General features: G+C 36.8%; 2 protein-coding genes and 1 non-coding gene across 3 annotated transcripts; all 3 read right to left on the bottom strand.

Moving 5' to 3' along the window:
• Positions 1 to 960: 960 nt before the first annotated feature.
• Positions 961 to 6,022, bottom strand: LOC101306899 (ATP-citrate synthase beta chain protein 1-like). Its single transcript, XM_004295030.1, has 17 exons — positions 5,939 to 6,022; positions 5,343 to 5,471; positions 5,136 to 5,238; positions 4,961 to 5,026; positions 4,750 to 4,873; positions 4,526 to 4,660; positions 4,085 to 4,145; positions 3,903 to 3,979; positions 3,416 to 3,571; positions 3,193 to 3,321; positions 2,932 to 3,064; positions 2,709 to 2,836; positions 2,490 to 2,595; positions 2,304 to 2,380; positions 2,139 to 2,209; positions 1,742 to 2,026; positions 961 to 1,373 (listed from the first exon to the last, which is right to left on the bottom strand). Exons 2-17 carry the CDS (start codon positions 5,440 to 5,442, stop codon positions 1,298 to 1,300), a joined length of 1,827 nt encoding a protein of 608 aa, XP_004295078.1. The 5' UTR covers positions 5,443 to 5,471; positions 5,939 to 6,022; the 3' UTR covers positions 961 to 1,297.
• Positions 6,023 to 13,478: 7,456 nt separating this feature from the next.
• LOC101307188 lies at positions 13,479 to 17,024 on the bottom strand. Its single transcript, XM_004295031.1, has 14 exons — positions 16,929 to 17,024; positions 16,685 to 16,830; positions 16,548 to 16,596; positions 16,307 to 16,453; positions 15,901 to 16,037; positions 15,723 to 15,792; positions 15,543 to 15,633; positions 15,358 to 15,427; positions 15,137 to 15,232; positions 14,919 to 15,018; positions 14,717 to 14,803; positions 14,565 to 14,632; positions 14,309 to 14,478; positions 13,479 to 13,637 (listed from the first exon to the last, which is right to left on the bottom strand). Exons 1-13 carry the CDS (start codon positions 16,981 to 16,983, stop codon positions 14,341 to 14,343), a joined length of 1,254 nt encoding a protein of 417 aa, XP_004295079.1. The 5' UTR covers positions 16,984 to 17,024; the 3' UTR covers positions 13,479 to 13,637; positions 14,309 to 14,340.
• Positions 17,025 to 18,158: 1,134 nt separating this feature from the next.
• Positions 18,159 to 21,016, bottom strand: LOC101307474. Its single transcript, XR_184314.1, has 3 exons — positions 20,488 to 21,016; positions 20,105 to 20,179; positions 18,159 to 18,399 (listed from the first exon to the last, which is right to left on the bottom strand). It is a non-coding gene; the product is annotated as an uncharacterized LOC101307474 (transcript).
• Between the last annotated feature and the right edge of the window lie 821 nt (positions 21,017 to 21,837).

A 21,837-nucleotide genomic window follows, 5' to 3' on the forward strand; every position in this document is an offset into this window, starting at 1 on the left:
GAGGACTGGGGAGAGGGAATATATATAGGTCATTGTTTTCTGGTTCTATTTTTTTTTCTTTTTACTATTTCTCTTTATTTATTTTAATCACAGCATTCTCCACGTTTTTCTAGATCGGATAAAAACAAAGAAAATGATTTAGTAGATTCCAATGCAAGTGGCGTTTGGGTTGGATTTGATGAAAACTCGATAGATATTTGGAAATTGATTCGGACAATTGGTCGACGAAAAAATGAGTTGCTAAGATCTGAGAATGCGGTTTGAGAACAATTAAAATCATGCGGATAACTACTGTAAGTGATAAAATTAGTAAGACTTGTCATATGTGGAACCACCACATTTAAATTCAAATCTCGTCACACTAATCGGAATTAAGAGTTTTAAATGATATCGAAAATGATGGCAGACTCTCTTGGAACCGTACATTATTTCAATCCCTAAATTCTAGACTCGATCTCGCATACCAAGTTACCAACAAGACGGTGAAAAAGAGGCATATACATGTGAGTGGCATCAAATATCTTATTCCATATGGTACTATTGTCTGGTCACATCGAACTGTGAGATAATTATGTGATCGGAAGAAAAAGGTTCGTACTATTCCCAACATTTAGCTTCATTGTCACCTGCTTCCCACGTGAATAGTTAGACCCCATCCACCCACCCCACCCCCCGCCCACCCCATCTTGATAATGGAATTCTTCCTCCATTAAAATGTCTTCTAGTGTCCCGTAATGTTCAACTTCTGGGTCGATTTCTAATGTCTTGTAGTATTCCGTAATGTTGAAGTTCTTACTTAGGTCGATCTCTAATGTCTTGGTAGTATTCTGTAATAATGCTGAAGTTAGGGAATCAAATCTCGGTTACATAGCTTTTATAGATGCAAAACAGATACGTTAGTTTCAATACTCTAAACCACTGACTGAAGTAACACTTGGCACATATACAGAAAAGAAGAAGGCAATGTAATTGTATGGGAGCTTTGACAGCTTTCTATTTATTCACTGACCACTTTTTTTAACACATGATAATTAACAGGAGAAAGTGGAATCAAAGAAGAAATTTGACATAAATCATAAACTTTGTTTAGTAAAATGATCATGGGTTCTCTGTTTTATGAACTTTTCGATACACGGCTTACAAATGAACATGCTCGGGCATTAGCAGTACAAACACTATTCTAACAAGTAAAGAAGCGCAATCATATTCCAGCAAATTGCAGACTCAAGAAACTCGGAGAAGGCACCGATGCTCATAGAGAGCAGGGACAGCTTTGCACAAGCTATAAGACGTCTCTTCACTTGGTGTAAAGAACATCCTCCCATGGGTGGCGGTATAGGGGCTGCTTCAACCTCTTCTGGTCAAATGTGTGCCTGAGATTCAAGGGAAGGGAGCAATCAGTCACATGAAAGCATTCTACAGAAAAATTGAAGGACTATGATATAGAAAAGCAGAAAATGATGCCTCCCTCCCTAGTTCATCTGACCCACCAGCTTAAATAGGAGAACTTTTTTCTTGTACTCCCCACAATGCCAAATTTAAGCGTCTAAACCTTATACAACTATGCCCAACAAATTGGAAATTGACTACCGAAGTCATCAATCACTCTAGGAACTTAGGGCCACCAAGTCCATATACATTGGCAGTATCGATGAAGGGGTTGTGTAGAATCCGTATTCTGCTTGTCGGCATCAAGAATTAAAGTGGTACCTTAATGGATAAGCTAATACAATGTACTTACCCAATCAAACCAATGGAACGTGCCAGCACAAATAGCCCATTCAGATAGCCAATCTCAACAATCTCATCAATCTCTTGCTTGTTGAACATTCCACTGCCAGCAAGGAGATCCAAGAACAGGGTTCCAATAGCACCATCCACATTCAGGACCAGATTGTTTGCCTTTGAGAGCGTGTAGGTCTCAACTTCTACGGCGTATTCCATGTACTTGACAGAAGGGAAATGTGTGCGTGCAAACAGTTGTAGGAGCTCTACTCTTTTATCTCTGTTGTCCCCTCTCTTGATCCTGTTTCACAGCAAGAAAAGTAAACAGATAATGAGTTATGCTGCTACTAAAAGCCTTACAATGTCCTGGTTGCATGATTTTGAAAAAAAAAAAAAAAAAAAAAATACGGTACCTGTGACCAATCCCTGGCACACGGATTCCCCTCTTTTTCATGCTTTCGACAAACTCATAGGGTGTAAGATTCTGATGAAACAAAGAAAGATAGCTTGTTAGAGTTGAAACACAGCTTTGAATAAGTGTCCGATTATTACACACATAATGTCCAACGCAAGTCTACCTTGTCATATGCATCCTTGAAGTATCGAGCAGCATCATCAACAGCACCACCAAATCGTGGACCAATTGTGAGCAAACCTGTTTCAAATTTTCGATTATTCTATGAAAAACCATCCCCGCTAACCCCAGTCATAGAGCAGAAAGTTTAATCACTAAATAAAGAATCTTTCAGTGGCAGTATAAGTACCTGAGACAAGGCTGGAAACTAGGTCCTTGCCAGCCCTAGCGGTTACTATTGTGTTGTGAGCACCAGAGACGCAAGGACCATGGTCAGCACACAACATGACACATATCTGATATCAATGAATCACATGTTTTAGTGAGAAAGCTAGAGTTTTTATAAAAAAAAAAAATAGAAATGGGAGGATACAAGTAGCAGCTCTAAATATAAGTACCAGCAACCTACCTCAATAAACTTGGTACAGTAACTGGGAAGGCTGCGTTTGAACCACAAAAGAGAGATAACATCACCCACACCATAACCCTGCTCAACAATGGAAGACATAGGCACACCAGCATAGCATGGTTCCTCACCTGCAAAGTACATCAAAAGAAGAAGTCAATGAAACAGAAATGTAGATTAGTATCAAATTAACTATACATATGAGCATCATCGAATGAGTACATACCTCTATCATCAGAGATTGTGGATATAATATGAGTTGGAGCCCTAACTTTTCCACTCTTAATTGCGGTGTTAAGATCTTCAGGTATCTGTGGAGGCTTAAATTCCTTCACTGGTGCAATTTTCCCCTCTTCAACCTGTGGAAATTAACAAAATTACTTAATTTTTAGACAGCCACAGATACAACTGAATTACAGACCTTTGTCAAGAAAAGTTTTTCGGTTTTTATCTTGAAGGGTGTTGGATTAAGGGTAGACTCAATTACCAATTTCTCAAACGTTTCCTTGATGGCAATTTCCAAAGCTTCATATGAAGTGGGAACAACAGCTCCAGCATCCCTCAGGGCTTGGTTCTTTGCTTGTGCAGACTCCATCTCACCACCACTTTTAGCGCCCTGGATTTAGAAAAAGTCAAGAAAGATTCAGAATTTATAACCCTTTCACTGTATTGGGAAGAAACGTATCGGGAAACGAGAGTTGATGACTTACAGCATGTCCAAATTGTACTTCGGATTTGAAAAGTGTTGCACAAGTTCCACTAACCCAAGCAACCACTGGTTTGTTAACTTTTCCCTGCTTTAAAGCTTCAACTAGAGAATACTCATCTCTCCCGCCAAGTTCCCCAAGTACAACAATAATTTTAACCTGCATTAGATCACAAAATCAGATTGCAAAAGGGGTAAGGACAAGAAATACAAATGGGAAGACACAATGGCAGTATTATTATTGGCATCCATAAAAATGCAATAATCCTTCAACGTTGATCACTAAAATTTGTATCTGTAGCATTGTAGCATGAGAAGCATAGTTTTCTGGAACTTAGAGGGCACTTATCAGACCATTCATCTTGTGGATTGCATAACAAAACTTAGACTTCATATAGATAAAATGCCAACCAAAGATAGGGGCCCTCAAGAGAAGTAAAGGAAAGAAAAAACTGCTATGATTAAACACTTGCTTTTTCCCGCATGCTTACCTGAGGGATATTGTTAAACCGCAGAACATGGTCTGAGAGTGTAGAACCTGGGAACACATCACCTCCAATAGCAATACCTGAAGAGTTCAAATACCATACCCAAATTGTATTAGAATTTCTGAACTGAGTGCACACATTATGGCAACTAGAAAAGTTAAACAGAGCAGCAACAATGTGGTTACCTTCATAAAGTCCGTCTGTTACACGAGCTACAGTATTGTACATTTCATTGGACATCCCACCCTGAAATTACAACAAACCATTATTTCTAAGAATTTTAAACATGTATACGACTTTCTTCACAAACCAATCACATTGCAGTTTGAATAAATCTGTGGATATTAATCTTATCATCTGTGGAAAGCTAACGGCAATTTGCATAACCATATTGACTCTCAGTAGAGGCTCTTGACTCTTGAGCCTCAGGGTAAAATACAGATATCAATGAACTCAATCCCACAGTGCATATTTAACTATATACATTATGTTGAACAAGTCAACATACATTCTCATATACATTATCATAGATTTTATATCAAAATTAACTAAAGGTTTAACTCGAGAGTACCATAAAGATTGGTTAAAATTGGAACAAAAGTGCATGCACTGGGATAGCTACTTACGGATTTGGAGACAAAACCAACAGATCCAGGCCTGTATAGCTTGCAATGAATAATGTTATCAATTGTTCCGGCAGTGTCACCAATCTTAAAAGCTCCAGCTTGGATTCCTCCAACAGTAGCTGGGCCAATGACAACCTGCAACACAGTGTGACCATTAAAATTTGTACTTCTTGGTCAATCGCCTAGTTAGTGCAATCCAGATGACTTTGCAACAATCGTCTAACCTTGTTGTTTGCTCGTGCATATGCGATCAACTGCTTAGCGTCCGACTCAGGCACACCCTCAGCAATAATGGCCACGACTCTGATGGTTGGCTGCTTGAGAGCAGTCAAGGAAGAAGCAGCAGCACTGCAGATATATCAAACATATATTCATCATCAAGTACAGCAATAGCAGTGCTACCTCGAAAACACCACAAACAGAATAAGCACTGACCTTCTGTAGGAAGCAAAGTTGATAAAGACATCGGCAGTGGGATGTGCAGCACATGATGCCTCAATGCTGCAACAATTATCATTATCAAGATTAGACAATCACAAATCATCATCTAGATCAACCGTATACATTCATAGAATTGAAATATATTAAGAACCAAAGAGCAGTTACATACCTTGAGTGCACTGGTATGGCGATTTCCTCCTGGCCGAAAAAGAGCTTCTGAAATCCCTCAGCACCGGGATTAATGATTCCGGCAACAGACGGTGTTTCCCTCCCTACAACAAAAAACTCAGTCAATACATTTACATCCATTTCCAACCACATACAACTAAGATCAACATTCAAAACTAAAAATAAAAAATCCGAAACCATAACACACCGCAAAGGAAGTCAAAATCAAGCATGCGCTGGATAGGGAGCTGCTTGTAGTTGTAGAACAAAGCTTGAGTAGTCCGGGAAAACAATTGACCGGTGGCCATGATCTCCGACTCAAGTTAACCTCCGATTTCTGATCACATAAACAACCAAAAGAATCAACCACAAGATCACACCACCACCAAGCACGAAACAAGTCCGAAAATAAGTAGATCATGATCAAATTCACAAAAATGAGGGTAGATCTAGTGTCAAATTCACGGTAGCTAAACCACTAACCACCTACTGCCAACCATATCCTAAATTATAGTTACCTAACAGATCTCTACGCAATGCACCTAACAGATAGGACTCCGGTACCAACCAATCCAGCTATTCAAATACAACACACGCAGATCTTTACACTCGTACTAATTAGTCCTTGTGATCTCTAATGCCTATTTATATATACGAGCAAAAACGCGTCGAAACAAAACGGAGGATCAAGCTCGGCCTCGGGGATATCAAAATCTCCGGGATTTAAACAAGAGACAGGAAACGGAATCCGTTTGATAGGAGCAAGACGAGACGAAGAAGATACAGAGAGGAATTGGAGTTTACCTGAGAGAGTAACCGAAGGAGAGAGGAGATGAGATTTTGGGGGTGAAATGTGAGATTGCTGGGATTTAGGAACGGGTTTGGTTTAAATAGAGAGAGAGTGTGACGCAGGGGGGAAGGTAGAAGAGGGAGGAGGGAGAGGGGGGAGGGGGTGAGCTGGTCACGTGGCGGAAGGTAGTTAGCCCTCAGTGAGAGTGACTGGTTTTTTCTTATATTATTTTGTTTTTTTGGGCGCTGTACATTATTTACTGGTGTGCTGCTGCATAATTGTGAGAGGAGAGAGAGAGAGTGGCGGGCTGGTTGGAGAGGAGGTAGGTGGAGCAGCGGGACAAAAAGGGGTTGGCTGGGCTTGCTTGACCGGAAATATACCCCATAGATTCACACGAGTGTTTTGTTTTGTGTTGTGCATTTGCCCTCCCGTTTGAATAGAAACTACGAACTTGCCATTAACGTTTTTATATCAATTTGCAACGTTTTTCTTGTTTCTGCTAATTAAGAAAGCAGTTTTTTTTTTTTTTTTAAAGTAATCAATTAAGAAAGCAGTTATGTTCACCACATTAATTACCTGAACATGAAATTAAGAACCAATATTTATTATAATTTCTTTTTCTTTTTTTTGGGGTAAAAATTGAAATGCGTGATGAGACGTTTTGGTGTGTTCTAGTTTAGAATCGATTGTCAACAAAGGAATGATGTTTTTTCTATTTTTAGAAGAGCAAATAAATTATGTTAGAGAAGATAATCCTACCTGATTGGTGTTGGAAGGGAAAAGGTGATCTCAAGAACTATTGTAGGGCAACTAATCTCATCACCGTAACGAGGACACAAACAAATATCAACATTGTCTAGATAACAATAACACCATTCTACTTAGATACAAGATTTTATCCTAAAAGACGACAAGTAGTGATATACTGATAAGTAGCGTTCATTTATATATATTAATTGTTGAGTTTAACTTAGGGGCTGTTGTTGAATTTTATTTTATTTTTGTTGATTTATTTTCTTTAAAAGTATGAGTAGTAGTAATGATCTTAACTATTAGTGATGAGGTACTTTTACGTATTACCGTTGTTGGCAAATGCGGTTGCAAACTATCTATTCCCATTGCTCAAAGTAAGCATGGATGATTGAATGAGGATTATTGCCATTTCTTATGTTGGTGTGTGTTTCATTTTCTGTTGATCGGGACTTGCTCCCCTGCCAACCCTCTACGTGACTTGCAATTATTATACAGTCAATCCGGTTTAAACATTTCATTTTTGATCGGTCATAGCACTATTGGTTTCTTGAGCCAACCCACTCATTCGAAAGTAGAGAAATGAAGACTTGCCAAACACCCCCAACTTTGGTACTCCACATTACACCTATATCTCCAAGCTTACTCTCTAGTCTTAACACATGTCGGTTTGTATCATGTTTTAATTTCTATTTATTCTAACATTTGGACATAGTATATTCAAGAATCAAGATAAATAGATAATCTTTGTTTTCGGGTCATGAAAGGTAGTCAACTTTCAGCTCCTACAATATTTCAGCTCTGTCAAGACGATTATACAACTGCCAATCAGGCATATATATATCCTTTCTCTAATTATACAACTCATACTATCAATATGCTAGTGGACGCCGTGACGTCTATTCGTTTTGACTTTGAAGTTTTAACACTAGATTACATTAGCTACTCTATCAAATTCTTACACTCAATCACGAGAGATATAAAAAAATAAAAAGTTCTCCGTTTTGTAAGTTAAAAAGTTCTTAAATATTACTGCAGTCGATAACTAGTTATTATGTATTCATAATAAAACAATAAATTATGACAGAGACACAAAATGTATTTTTAATGTTAGAAAAAGCTAAGAAAATGACATATTCGTCCTAAATTCGGCTAAACTAGCTATTATGCGTCCATAATATAGAAACATATAAATGTGACAAGAAAATATTTTAAAAATATTAAATAAAAATGTCATATTATTCAAAAGCATGTGAAATTGACAAGTTCTTATCAAAAATTAAAACATAAAACATACGACAATGACCATTCTCTTTTGTAAAATGCACAATTAATCCATAAATTTCCCACATATTAGAAATTGTAACGGTCCTATGAATCATCAATTTTAAAGTGAAAGGTATGTTTGTAATATCCTTCAAAACATTGAACTTCTCTTCCATTATGTAATTTATGATCAATGAGACTTTCATCTTCTGACATCGCGTTCTTATTAGGTTTGAGTCCAACAAGCTAAATCGTAAGCATTTTCATTTAGCTAGTGGCCTAGTAAACAAATTAATATGCCTAAAAGCTAGAACTCGATAGATAAATCTACAGAGACTCAAATATCTACTTAGAACTTATAATAGAGAAAGATAAATCTATATAAATAACAAAAATGAACAAACGAAAAACTTTCTACTCACGATATCATTTGGTTTAGTGGCATTAGTCTCTTTCTATAAGTGGGAAGTTATGAGTTCGACTCACGATAAACTCGTTGTAGCATTTTAGTTGTTTGTATAATTAAAAAAAAAACAACTTTCTACTCAAATCGATGAACAAGCTAATTTTTGTAGTAAGATAGTAGAAATAGATAATGGAGTAACTTCTCGGTAATTATTGATTCAGAACTCAAAATCGCACATACCTACGATAAATCTGGATAGAAGTGAGATCATCACTCATGGAAATTCTACTACTCATACATTGTGAGACTTTACATATGTTTATTGTACGTGCATATATACAAATTAACTAGACAATCGATTACTCTATTTCTCTGGTTCATCTCAAAATCTAAAAGTCAGCCTTGTTCAAAACTTTGGCCATGAGATAACCAAAGCTTTCACAAATGATATATACATTAATTATACACATTTCTTGCTCGTCTTTGCATAGATATTTACGTCATAGCCAACCATGTCACACTAGGTCTCCCACTCATTTATACCACTAAATAAGTAAGAATGACAATTTTGACTCGATCCAAGTATGCCTAGCTAGCACGTATGTGGTTGATATATATCCCTCTACTTGTTTTTCATGAATTGAATTCCCAATTGGTGTTCCCTCGATCATTTAGTCGACCCTCTCTTGAATTTTATATATTTCAACTAGTGTAGTTCACATCTACATATGTTTGTTTTGTTTTCTTGTTTATACAAACACTACTATATAGCTAGTGTGATATTATACTATTTGCAGCCCCTCAGGATTGACCAGACTTGTATACACATGGAGTTTGGACTCATGTCATTTCCTCACCGATCATCTGTAAAGCATTTCAATTTCAATAATCAACAATATATATTTGAGAAAAGAAAAAGGTTTACTTGATCTTTGCTAGGGTACAAAAATCACTAATCGACAACCGCCAGAGTATATTATACGCTATTTGCTAATTTTCTAATGCATCAATATATATATATATATATATATATATATATATATTAAGCCTGTAGTCATGTTAAAAAAAAAAAAAAAAAGTCTGCAGTCATCATAATTAGTTATTGACCAATAGATCCATAATCAACCACCGTTAGATATAAATAAAAAAGTTAAAAACAAAACAACTTAATTTTAAAATAATACTTCTCATAATTGTATTTACATCCAAATGGTGATTGACTATGATTCTCTTAATCAGGTGAATGATAACGTTTAAGCCTGACAGTCTTTAATAGCGTCTATATTGTTAAAGGATGGTTGGTATTATAATTTTGTTTGTATTATTATTTATCTTTTCCCCAGATCTTTAACATTGTTTTCCTCACAACACCAACGGACATGCCACATATACAAATTGTATATAATTGACCGACCATATTATCTGAGAGAATTACTATAATAGTAATCTTCTTTGTACTGATTTTATTCATATTAGTACGATACAACAAATCGAGCAGAATTAATAGTAATCCTCTTTGTCAATCACGATCTAATCATTTTAATGCGCAATATAACAGATACTGACATACTATATACAAAGATGGCGTGCTCAAAATGGCCTAAATGCAAATCGACCCTACATTATAGTCTGTATATCACTGAAATTGTAACTCGTAACGACAATAGGAAATTGTCAACACCATTAGATATGTATATATAGTGGGAGACCAAAACATACCCGATCACTTCCTTTTGCTTTTGTTTTTGTTTTCCAAGAGCAACATGCATGGTTGGCCACCTTTTCGATCAGTTCACTTCCTCTGCGATTCTAGCAGGCCCGGACCTGAGATTTTCAGGTCTGAGTCGAAATTTCAAAATTGGGCCTTTAAATTGTAGTTTAATTCTAGATTATATATATATAAATATATTTCAGAAATTAAAACTATGAATTCATATTCTAATTATAAAACATCCAAAATGTTCTGCTGATTATATTTTAGGAATTCTATTTACATTATGAAACTTATTTTAAACTCTTACCTTTTCTTTTCTTTTCTATTTTTTCAAAAAACTTACCTTATTTTGTTTTGGGTACAATTTCGAGTAGAAATTAAATTAAATGTTAACACTAATTTCGAGAAGAACATATTTGTTCCCCTTGTTTTGGCCCCTTAATTACAGTCAGTATCATTCTCTTCCTGTGTTTAAAAGTGGAGCTGTGACATTAATTGTCCATTTCATTAATTATTTAATTGTATTTGATCATAGAATAAGCTTTATTTTTTTCTTTTTTTCTAGGCCCCAAGATCTTTGAGCCCTGAGTCAATGGGCTCTTAGGACTCCTATCAAGTTCGGGTTTGGATTCTAGCTAGGGATAACAAAGGAAAAAGAAATCAGATCCCATTCCAAAACGTTCAAGAACTGAAAACCATTTCCTCCTAGAACTAGGACTCTTTCTGTTCAGACTTCAAACCAAGCTATGGAGTAGAACAGCCAAACCCCTGGGCAAAGGTCCTATGGGACTGAGCATGAAGGATTATCTATGGTAGTTTCATTTTTTTGTTTTGTTTTGTTTTTTTTTTCATCTGTTGCTTATGTTTTCTTCTTTGAATGTTGGCACAAAAGGAAGTTTAGAAAATTCGTTGATTATTATTTATCTAGTAAAGGTCATATGGAGTTGATCATAACGATATAGTAGGGGATAAATCAGATGATTATATTGAAGTAGTTTGAAGAAGTAGATATTATGGTTTAATGCTGCCGAAGTGATAGGCGCAATGCATCCCACATCAATATTGAGAGCAAGAGCTGTCAAGTGTGGGTGACATAAAATAAACTAACCAGGTATTGTTTTAAACACGGAGTCATGCGTTAAGCACATAACGAACTATTCTTTCGCCTTTTACTAAAGAATACCGTGTGCATGATGTTTTAAGTAACATGCGCCTATTTTTGAAAGGGAGTACCTCTGTGGGTGCCCCTCAAATTAGTTTCTTAAATTTTAATTACTACCAACTTTTTAAAAAAGAAGTAAATAGTCTAAAAATATTACAAACGATGATACTCTAGTCTCTACGTTGTTTAGCTTTGTGGTGGAAATTGAAATGATTTTCTTTAATTAGTAAACTTTCATGTTTTTTTTATCTCTATTTTGTGGCTGGGTGGTTGGTTAGATAGGCTAATCAACGACGTTGAAGTCATGAGTTCAAATCTCACTTATTTAATAAAAAGTTTTTTAGCAAAATGATTTTTTTTGACTGAATTAAATTGTTGTAATATATTTTTCGTTTTCAAAAAGAAACTTTCTTGGTTTTTGTTTTTTGGTCTATGAATATTAATGATGTATGCTTGTTTAATGATGTTTGTTTGTTGTGTTTTTTTTTTAAGGAAGAATGATGTTTGTTGTTTGAGGTTAAGAAAAAAATAAAATAAAATATTAATCTTGTCCCACATCGCTAACTTGACATAAGAATGAGAAGGGAGTTGGTATAAAAAAAGGCGAACCAAAAATGATAAAATCATATCTTTCTCGGCCTTTTGGCTAAGATCAAGTGTAGTATTTGTTCTTATGAGTTTAATATCTGATATGTGAGCTATCGGTTTATATGATATTAAATTAATTTTTTAAAAGATGAGTCTACCACAATAACTTGTTATTAGGGCTCACACGTGTGTGTTGCACTATTGCAAGGTTTGGGGCACCCTACCAAATGCAGTGAAATTTTACTTATGTAATCCGATTGTAATAATAGGAACAAGTATTTGAGTTGGCTGAAGAAGTAACCACCGGTTATTTTGATGGTTTACATGAATGATATTCGCTACCTTCCCTATAAGAAGCCATCGTTCAAGACATGATTGTTCTAACAATGTACAATCGATGGGTTTGGTGAAGCTATACTGTCCGATGGGAGATCCCCTTTGCTTGGTAGTAGTTTGAGCTCTGAAGGACCAGAAACTATGTGAGATTGGCAAGATCACCGGTGGCTTTTGCTCAGGATTCCTCCAAAGAATGGAGTTGTGAAGGTAGATTCGTTCTTTTTATCTATATCTAGTCTCAAAGGAGGGTTATGAAAAGCCAGTTATAACGCTGTTCATGGTCGTACGTAAATTACGGCTAAGACTCCTAAGTCCTAAGACCAGGTTCGCTGCCAGTCCCACATCAGAGAAGAGCAACATATATCTATCTCGAGGGTTACAAAAGAGAGAAACTCAAGTCTGTAAAACTCACGGAGCCATGTGTTGAGCACAAAGCGAACTATTCTTTCGCCTTTTACTAAAGAATACCGTGTGCGCGGCGCTTTAAATGGCATACGCCTATTTTTGAAAGGGCGCACCTCTGTGGGTGCCCCTCAAATTTTAGTTTACAAATTTTTGTTAACAGGTTCTCCATAATAATCTATAATCTTCCATTTTCCAGTTGTTTCATTATGTTCTTAATCGCACCAGGTTCTTCTGTTGCATTAAATCTTACAACCACTATGCGCACCTTGCTGCAGCACAAGTGGGCAGTACATGAAGTTTGAAGATCTCTGAGAAACTTCCATCAGCCGAAGGTAGTGTCACAACATCAGAGACAATCCCAGTTCAAGAGCTCCATAATAAGGTCCAGGGCTCCATGTTCTTCGGCTAAGGTCCTGCTGCTACCACTCTTGGTGGATATGGCTGATGTTTTTAACTAATTGACTCTCGTAGACGTAGGACAACAACCCCAGCTTTCATGTGAAATAGAGCGGTTTAGACATTTAGGGGTATTTGTGAAATAGAGCTGCTTATGAGAAGCAAATAGTTTTCTTTTGTATCATGCATACAGCAGGTTGCAGAATCAAAACCCAGTTTAAAGTATGGATCATGTAAAGTATGAAAACCTCTAGGCCATAATCGATAGAGGTTTTTGAATGTGTAGAGTATGAAGTTGAAGGCTTGAAGCACAGGAAGTTTGTTCCAGAATGTCCAAGTGCAAACAATAGAATTTAACTGGGAACTGATAGGATTCTTCTGTATATACACCCACCTTGTAAATAAAATGGCCTAGGTGGAAACTCAACTCCTCCCGAGTGATGAAAGAATTGAAGTTGAATGAAACTGCCGTGACGTCTTTCACTATTCGTCGACGAGCTGAAAACCTTCAACACCCATGAGATTTGCTAATGACATATCAACTCCTCCCACGTGAAGTAAGAATTGAAGTTGAATGAAACTGCCGTGACGGCTTTCACTATTTGTAGACCAGCTGCCAACTTTCAACACCCATGAAATTTGCTAATGTTCTTTAACTATGACATGCTAACGTTCCTGCATATATAAAACCTGCACTACAGCATCTTTCATTAGTTCAGGGCCACTCGTAAGAAACTTGTGTTAGTGAAGTCCTTTACAAATCCAATAGACCTGGCTAAGAAGGGCAATACTACTGGTTGATTCAATGCTATGACTTGGGTTAGTTTGGAGTTAATACAAATCACAAATACATTTTAGAAAGGTGTTCCAAGTTCAGCACTCCTAGACTTTGCTGTTTGTGTAATGTGAACAGTACCACATCGGTTATTGGCAGAAGCAGGAATTTGAATGGTTCTATAAAAAGAGAAGAGTTTGGTTGAACAAATCATACCTTTCTCGGCCTTTTGGCTAAGATCAAGTGTAGTATCTGTTCTTATCAGTTTAATATCTGATATGTGAACCAAGTGTTCACACGATATTAAATTAATTTTTTAAAAGGGTGAGTCCACCACAATAGCTTGCTATTGGGGCTCACACGAGTCATCCTTGTGTTGCACTACAACAAGGTTTGGCGCACCCTACCAAATATATGTACAATGTTCATGGTTGAATCCTAATACCAAAAAGGTTTGGCGCACCCTACCAAATATATGTACAATGTTCATGGTTGAATCCTAATACCAAATGCAAAAGCTTTTTTGGCGGTTTGTTGAAAAATCCTGTTCATAATCTAAAAGTATGTTAATGAAACAGTTGCATACCTGGTTTTTGAAGATAGTTCTACTTGTATTATCTAGAACGACTGGTAACATTTGAGTTTTCCAACTAAAGCTAGGGCCTCTCTAAGCGCCTGAAGGAGATGCTCTGGATAATCCTCAATCCCAGTAATGCCGTGCTGTGATTGCATTGAACTCAGGATTCTTCCAACAATCTGAATATATATACAAACCAATTTACGCCTAAGCCTTCAAACATGAGTGAAAGACACATTGTATGATGCTAATAAAGGGGAATGACCTTTCGTGCATAGCCACCATAAGCAACACCACCAATCATAGCTGTTGAGTTTTCATCCCTCGAGTTCTCTATCAGAAGTTAAGAAGATATGAGGAATATAAGACCAATGGTGAAGAATGAGTACTTGAACCTAAAAAGTGGGAGAATGTTACTTGTAAAGGATGTCGCTTGAAAAAGTCCAACTTTCCTCAACCCATCAACTGTGTGAGCATTGGTGCCACCGGCCAGTTGAAGAAAACCTGCCATATTAATCACCAGTGGATTAACAAAAAGAAAAAAGAAAACCTTGTGTGTCCGAGGCTGGAAAACAACAATGATATTCTCAAAAAAGCATGGAGAATCGTCTGCACAAACCATGAGGCCTTTCTTTTATAGCAGCTAAACGAAGAGCAAAAGCGATTGATTCTCTTGTGGCACCTCGACCAATATCTCCGCTCATGGGGCGCCCATCCAACTTCAGATTCATAAAGGTAGAATGCCAGAAAAGAGAAAATCAATTTATGTTGATGATATCGTGTGATAATACTTGGAGCATTCATATTTACATGTAAGTACAGTGATAGGAAGCACACCTGCCATAAATTGAAGCAAGATAAATCCGGTTCCATAATGGAGTACATAGCCTTCATTGTTGATACAGTTGACTCTCCATGATCAGGTAAACTAACCTGAAAATGATAACAACTATATCAGATCTCCCAAGATATTCTACTAGGTTCCCATTTAGTTGTGCACATCAGCACATGACAATCATAGTGACTTAGTAAACAGCAGAGATGGATAAAACACCTACTGCTGCTAGTTTAAGATGTTTGATTGAACCTCCCAAACCATCCCAAAGTTCTTTAAATGGAGCAATCTGCCTACAGAAACTGAGGCTTAGTACAGACTACAGAGTGATAGCCAAACATTTGTATTCTCCAATGAAAATTGTAAAAGTTCTTCGATATTATTACTTTAATGATCAAGGTACTGTACCTTCCACTTGTATGAATCTCTATAGCATGAACATCATTTCTTTTGAGAAGTTCAGAGGTTGCCGCAGTATCTCTTATGTATGTGCTCACACCTACATCAATTTTGTAGTTTTGTTAAAAGGGACCAATCTAGACATGATAAAGGCCAGCTACAATGTATATATTAGACATATGTATATACTTATTTTATCGTATGGGCAAACTGGAAGGCAGCGGCCACAGCCATAGCAGCGTTCAGTTAATACTCCAGCCTGCATGTTTAACTAACAGTTTCAGAAAGGGATCTTTGATAAAAAAAAAGTCAACACTACCTATAGAAGTTTCACATCAAAAATATGCTCCAAAAAGAAAAACAAAACCTTTACTGAGGTCGGTGTTTTGTTGCCATACGAGAATTTTGTTGTTGACCATCCAGACTCAAAAGATATTGCATCAGCAGGACATACTCTCTCACAAGGCCTTGAACAGTCAAGTGGACACTCCTCTGGATCAAATTCTGTTCACAATTATGATGTTACTCAATTCAGTTATAGTTAGCCATCACCAAATATTGGTAACTGAAAAGAACCAAAGAAATCATTGTTTTCAAGCTGAATTACTGAAGCACCTAACCTTGAGATATCAGATCACAACCTTATGTTGACAATAATGTTAAAACATGAGCCACATAAAGCTGATGCAAATTTCACCTAGAGAAATGGAATAATGCAACTCATTTCAATGCTTATCATGCTATACAAAGTAAACAAGGAGGTACTTAATCACCAGCTTTTCGAAAGTGAAGATCCTCATCATCATTTACACTGATCATCACCCAAGGCCTTCGAAAAGGGAAAATCTCCAATGCTGCATCAATCCCCTCATTTACCGCGCTCACCACCGATACATCTGCCGCACAGTCTATGCAATCCACTGCAACAACACCATTCAATAAATTCAGTTTCTCACTCAACCAAAAGTGACTAGTTCAATAAACAAAGTTTCTAAATTAAGAGTTCTCAATTACCTCCAGCAAGAGTGTAAACCAAAGAAAGATTCCGTATATCAACCACATCCTAGAGAAGAACATATAGCAGAGTTAGTGTCAGGGAGTTGGCAACTTGGCATATAAGCTTAAGGGTCATTGTTGTTGTTACCAATTACCTCGAAGCTTGCGCCGCATATGAGCTTGACCCAGTTGCCATTCTGAAGAGATTTTACTGGAGAGGACACAACTGATGGAACCCCAACAGTTTTGATGAGGCTCTTCACATCTTCAAGGGCTTTGTTGCCTCTAAGGTTCAGTTTTGCTGACAGAAGATGAAGAATGGGAATTTGAAGTAGTTAAAGGTAAAGCTTTTTGATCAGACAGAAGGCAGAGAGAGAAGTGAGGAGAAAAAGAAGAAACCTTGATGCTGTTGAGGAGCAATTGAAGCACAACAGGAGAAGAAGCTCAGTGCCATCTCAAACTGAGATTCTGAGTGAACCTGGCTCAGTGATATCCATTAACAACAGAATTTGGCGGTTCTGTAAATTATCCACTATTACTTCCAGCAAGTAATAACTGGGGTTTTCCTGATAATGAACCGCAAACTAAATACAAAGGGTCCAAAATCTAGTAATCTACCCGGTCCAATAAACGAGAGTGAGACACATTTTTTTCTTTTTCTATTTCATATCAAACGACGCCTCATAATTGATAACTTACCTGAGTTACCTCGCTTTTTCTTCAGCGCTCTCTCAGCTTTTCTAATATACGGTACATGTGTCTCCTTTCCATCGTTTATCTTCACGGAAAATAGGATTTTTGTTTAAAATTGTTTGGAGATTCTAAACCGATGCTCCACAAATCCCACATTTGCTTGTGCAGGAAGATATTGTCGCATTCATGTACATATGTACCCTATAAACATCCTAGCCTGTACGTACGTACATCACAGGGATTATTGGGCATGAATGACTACAGGAAACAATATGGATTTACTATGCCAAAAATAGCATCAGACGACAGTTGAGCACTATCGTCTGAAGAAAAAACATATGTCGTCTGAGGTTCTGCCGTCTGATAGGCTATCAGACGACAGTTCTCCACTGTCATGTAAGTGCAAGTCAGACGACATATAATATGTCGTCTGAAATTTGACAAGTCTGGAATGTTTCCGAACTTTATGTCGTCTCGATAAAAGACCAACAACATTTAAATGTCGAGTGAAAGAAGAAAAAATGAAAGATTTGTCGAAATAGATGTAGTGTGATACAACCTTATACTACATATAATCGTCGACCTACATAACCTACAACGACAAATACATTCACATGATGTGGTTAGATGAGGTTTCTAATGACAATTTAATGTCGTCTGATGTTATCAAATTTAGAAAATTATTAGACTTTATATCGTCTGAATGGAAAACCAACAACATATATATGTCGTCTGATGAGGCACTTTATATCATTTATATCACATGATAATTCGTTTAACTTCACTTTTATGTTGTTTGATTGTTTATTGGACTTCATATTTTTGTTGCTTATTTATTAGAAGGGCTTATGTCGTTTGATTGTCTATTAAACTACACATTCTTGTTGCTTGTTATACGCACTTATGTCGTTTGATTGTGAATTAAACTTCAGATATAACAAGAAAAGTAACTCTTCATTAAATGTCAATAATCCACATCAATTACAAAATCAATTTAAGTGTAAGAATAAAAATATATAATAACAATACATATTACTCCTAATCTACATATAGAACTACTACTACATTCTCATTTCTCCTTTACCATGAGCGCAGAGTTCTCGAAACTTCAACAAGATGAGAATCATGTCATGTACATCCTCTAATCTTTTCCATGCTATGTGCAGCCGCAACAAACCTTATTGCATTCAGAAATTATAAAGAGAATAACTACAACATTGTTAAATCAGTTACAACAGAGATAGAAAGATGGACATTGAATTATTTACAAATTCAGCAGTCAGCAGCTAAAGATGCCAAGTGCAAACAAATGTGTATGCAGAGTATATCACCACATGTGTATGCATATATGCATGTATATATATAGCTATAGAGTATATAACAATCGATTGTGAGAATACTAGAAGCAATTGCTACTAAGATCAAAATCAAATTTGTGTTGCCTCCCTTAAATTTCTTCAAGTTAAATATTGATGGTACTAGAGCTACTGCTTCTGGGAAGATTGGTGCAAATGGAGTGATTAGAAATCATGCTGGTACTTGGATTATTGGTTTTCAGATTAATTTGGGAGTTGGTGAAATCCTTACTGTTGAAGCTTGGGGCTTATTTTATGGTTTGAAGCTTGTTGTTAAGTTGCAGATTTCAAACTTAGAAGTTGAATCAGATTCTGCAATTTTGGTTAATTTGATGCACAGTTCAAATCTGGCTCTCCATCCTTTAGGCTCCCTCCTTGATGGTTGTTGCAAGCTCATGTCTAGAATGGAAAATGCTAAGCTCAGCCATATTTTTCGTGAATCTAATGACTGCTGATGCTTTGGCAAAGAGTAGTATCTCCCATGATTTGGGCTTCATAAGCTTTGAAGACCCCCCTGTGCATGCTGCACAAGCCTTTCTTGATGATTTGAGTTCTACTGTTAGAGCTAGAAGATCTGCTTCATGCTTTAATATTTAGTTGTTTTTTGTTTGAGCTCGTTTGAGCTCCGTTTGTAAACCAAAAAAAAAAAAAAAATCAAATTTGTGTTCACATGTCACTAGTCATCAACTTGTCATCCAGTAAAGACAATGTATAATAAATTCAACAAGGCATCAATGCACTGACGAGTTTGTAATATCTTAATTCCCTAACAAGAGACTCTGAAACAATCATCGCCTCTAGAGCCTCAGCTGCAGCTGTGGCAGCAAGTGTCTTCCTTTGAAATAGGTGTCATCAATAATGTAAGAAATGAGAGACTATAACTTTTATAAATGATACTAATCTAGTAAAAACAAAAGGTTCAAGCAGTTGACATGATACAACAAGGAATAAACCTTAAGGGAAAGGAGATATGCTACAGAAAAACATGAAAAGCTTTTTAGAAAACCATTAACCAGTGAAGACCCCTATTGGATTAAAAACATAATTCCAATACATGTATATCCAACAAGTTTATAATATGAATGTTGTATGCATATTTATTTGATACAGATTAACACATAAGAGGGTGGTTTCTATATAATTTTGCAGCTGATACACATCTATATTTAATCAATCACCATATAAACTACCAAACTAGCAATAGACAAACAAGAACAAACAGTAGCTATGCAACTTAACAGAATCAATAGAAATCATCATCTATCATGCTCATCAACTCAAAACACCACAGGCATACCACATACAACCATAAAACATCGAACATAATCAACCCTCTTAGTCTTAGAGCTTAGACCTCAACTGAAAATATTTCACAGCAATCAATATCGAACTCTTAAACTTGAAGACCAATATTTACGAGAAAACAAAACAAAGTTAGCACATAAACACAAACCATAATGCACATAGTATTCTATTCAAATTCTAAATATTCCCTGAATCATCAAGGCCAATGCATATTCAGCTTACCTAACAAGCTCTCTAAAGGAACACCTCCTTTTTGCTATAGAGTCTGTGCACTATCAAATCCATTAGCCGACTGACCTGTAATAAGTTCAAAGTCCTAAATTTTCAATTCACAAACCAAAACCCAATTCTGAAAATGAAAACCACAAACACTCCAAAGCTACTAACAAAGTAAAAGCCCGTAACTCAGAAACCCAAAAACACAAATCATATAATAGCCTTGACATTTAAGATCAAAAAGACTATAAACAAACCCAACTATGACTAAATCCCCACACTTTAAACAACCCAGTCATGGTGAAGATGTAGAAGCAAATACGACATCGTTCGATTATGGATCAAAATAAGGGTTTTAAGATTCAAGAGAGATAGAGATGGATGTTTACCTTGAAAAACCCTAAGGCTCTCCTCCGACCGGCCACTCTTGACAGTCTAATTAGCTGGAATGGACGCCCTCCTCGACTCAATCAACATTCAAGAGCTCCTCTCGACGCAGGACCTGAGCGACCCCACCACATCGCTCTCAGCATAGGATCTCCACCTCCTCATCCAACGCCTCGACTCCCACTCCCTCAAAATCAAGTCCAAAATCCAATCCTACCTCCTCTCTCACCACCACTACTTCGCCGACCTCTTCTCCCTCTGCAGTGAAGCCGTTTCCCACTCCCACACGCTCTCCGACAACGTCACTCATCTTCTCGCCTCGCTCTCCGATCGCCCCATCAAGGCCGAGATCGGCGTAGATGAGCGCCGCGACCAAGGAGGCCAGGGAGAAGCAGGAGCTGCTGGAGCTAGTGAGGGCGATTCTAGAAATCAGCGAGAAATTGAAGGCAACCATGGAGGCAGTGAGGAACGGGCGGAGCAAGTGAGAGGGCTGAAGGAGGAGCTTAGGGTCTCTCTTTCCCTCTTGAACCGAAATGGAGAGGCTAGGGTTTCTTATCCTGTTAAGGGTTGAACCAACGGTTTAGAAGAGAAAAGAAAAGATGGACGGTTTGGATTAATTGGTGTTTTTAAAAATCATAAATAGTTGACCAGCACCCTTCCTATACCTTAACCCCTAATTAACACCTAAACCTAGCTTTTCTATCATTTATTTTAGGTCAATCGTTTTGACTTTTTAAATTGTTCATTAGACAATATATATATATAGTCTAAGTTTATTAGAAAAAAAAAGTTTATTGAAAAATGACCGATTTAACGTTGACCACATCGACTGAGACCTGAACATTATCGAAAACGTCTGAATTTTGTACCATAGCTATATTTCACTACCATGATCATATCCAATACTCAAACTTCAATTATTCTTTAAATTTAGTCATTTGAATCACAACGTGCCTACTATGTGCTACAACATGTTTACAAGGTTATATCTAAGCGTATATCTTTATAAACCAACTATATGAAGGAAATAAAATTTACAAAATTTGACTGCACGATATAATCACAATAGTTGAATATGAATACGGTAGAAAAATTCGCTATTTTTGATAACGTATGGGTCTCGATCGCATGGAACAACTATATTTATGCTTATGCTTCCCTATGAGGAACTACATGATCGGGAGATAAACGTGCCCGACTTTTCACATTGATTCATTGTGCTAGTCTTTATGAGAGTGTGAGTGTTTACGAATCAAAAAAATAAGTTCAAATGGAGTAGATAAAAGCGTTTTCGTTTTATAATTAATAAATCATATTTTCAATTTAGAGACAATTGACCTTGTAGACAACAT

This window comes from Fragaria vesca, linkage group LG3, assembly GCF_000184155.1.
Source record: "Fragaria vesca subsp. vesca linkage group LG3, FraVesHawaii_1.0, whole genome shotgun sequence".
NCBI classification, from domain to species: domain Eukaryota; kingdom Viridiplantae; phylum Streptophyta; class Magnoliopsida; order Rosales; family Rosaceae; genus Fragaria; species Fragaria vesca.

Excerpts from the sequence above, each read along its gene's own strand:
- LOC101306899 (XM_004295030.1), bottom strand. The coding sequence starts at position 5,442 with ATGGCCACCGGTCAATTGTTTTCCCGGACTACTCAAGCTTTGTTCTAC. Across the intron at positions 4,146-4,525 it reads TTGGTTTTGTCTCCAAATCC|GGTGGGATGTCCAATGAAAT; the intron begins GTAAGTAGCTAT and ends TTGTAATTTCAG. Across the intron at positions 3,980-4,084 it reads AACAGACGGACTTTATGAAG|GTATTGCTATTGGAGGTGAT; the intron begins GTAACCACATTG and ends TGAACTCTTCAG.
- LOC101307188 (XM_004295031.1), bottom strand. The coding sequence starts at position 16,983 with ATGGCACTGAGCTTCTTCTCCTGTTGTGCTTCAATTGCTCCTCAACAG. Across the intron at positions 15,233-15,357 it reads AACATCTTAAACTAGCAGCA|GTTAGTTTACCTGATCATGG; the intron begins GTAGGTGTTTTA and ends TATCATTTTCAG. Across the intron at positions 14,804-14,918 it reads TATAAAAGAAAGGCCTCATG|GTTTTCTTCAACTGGCCGGT; the intron begins GTTTGTGCAGAC and ends TTAATATGGCAG.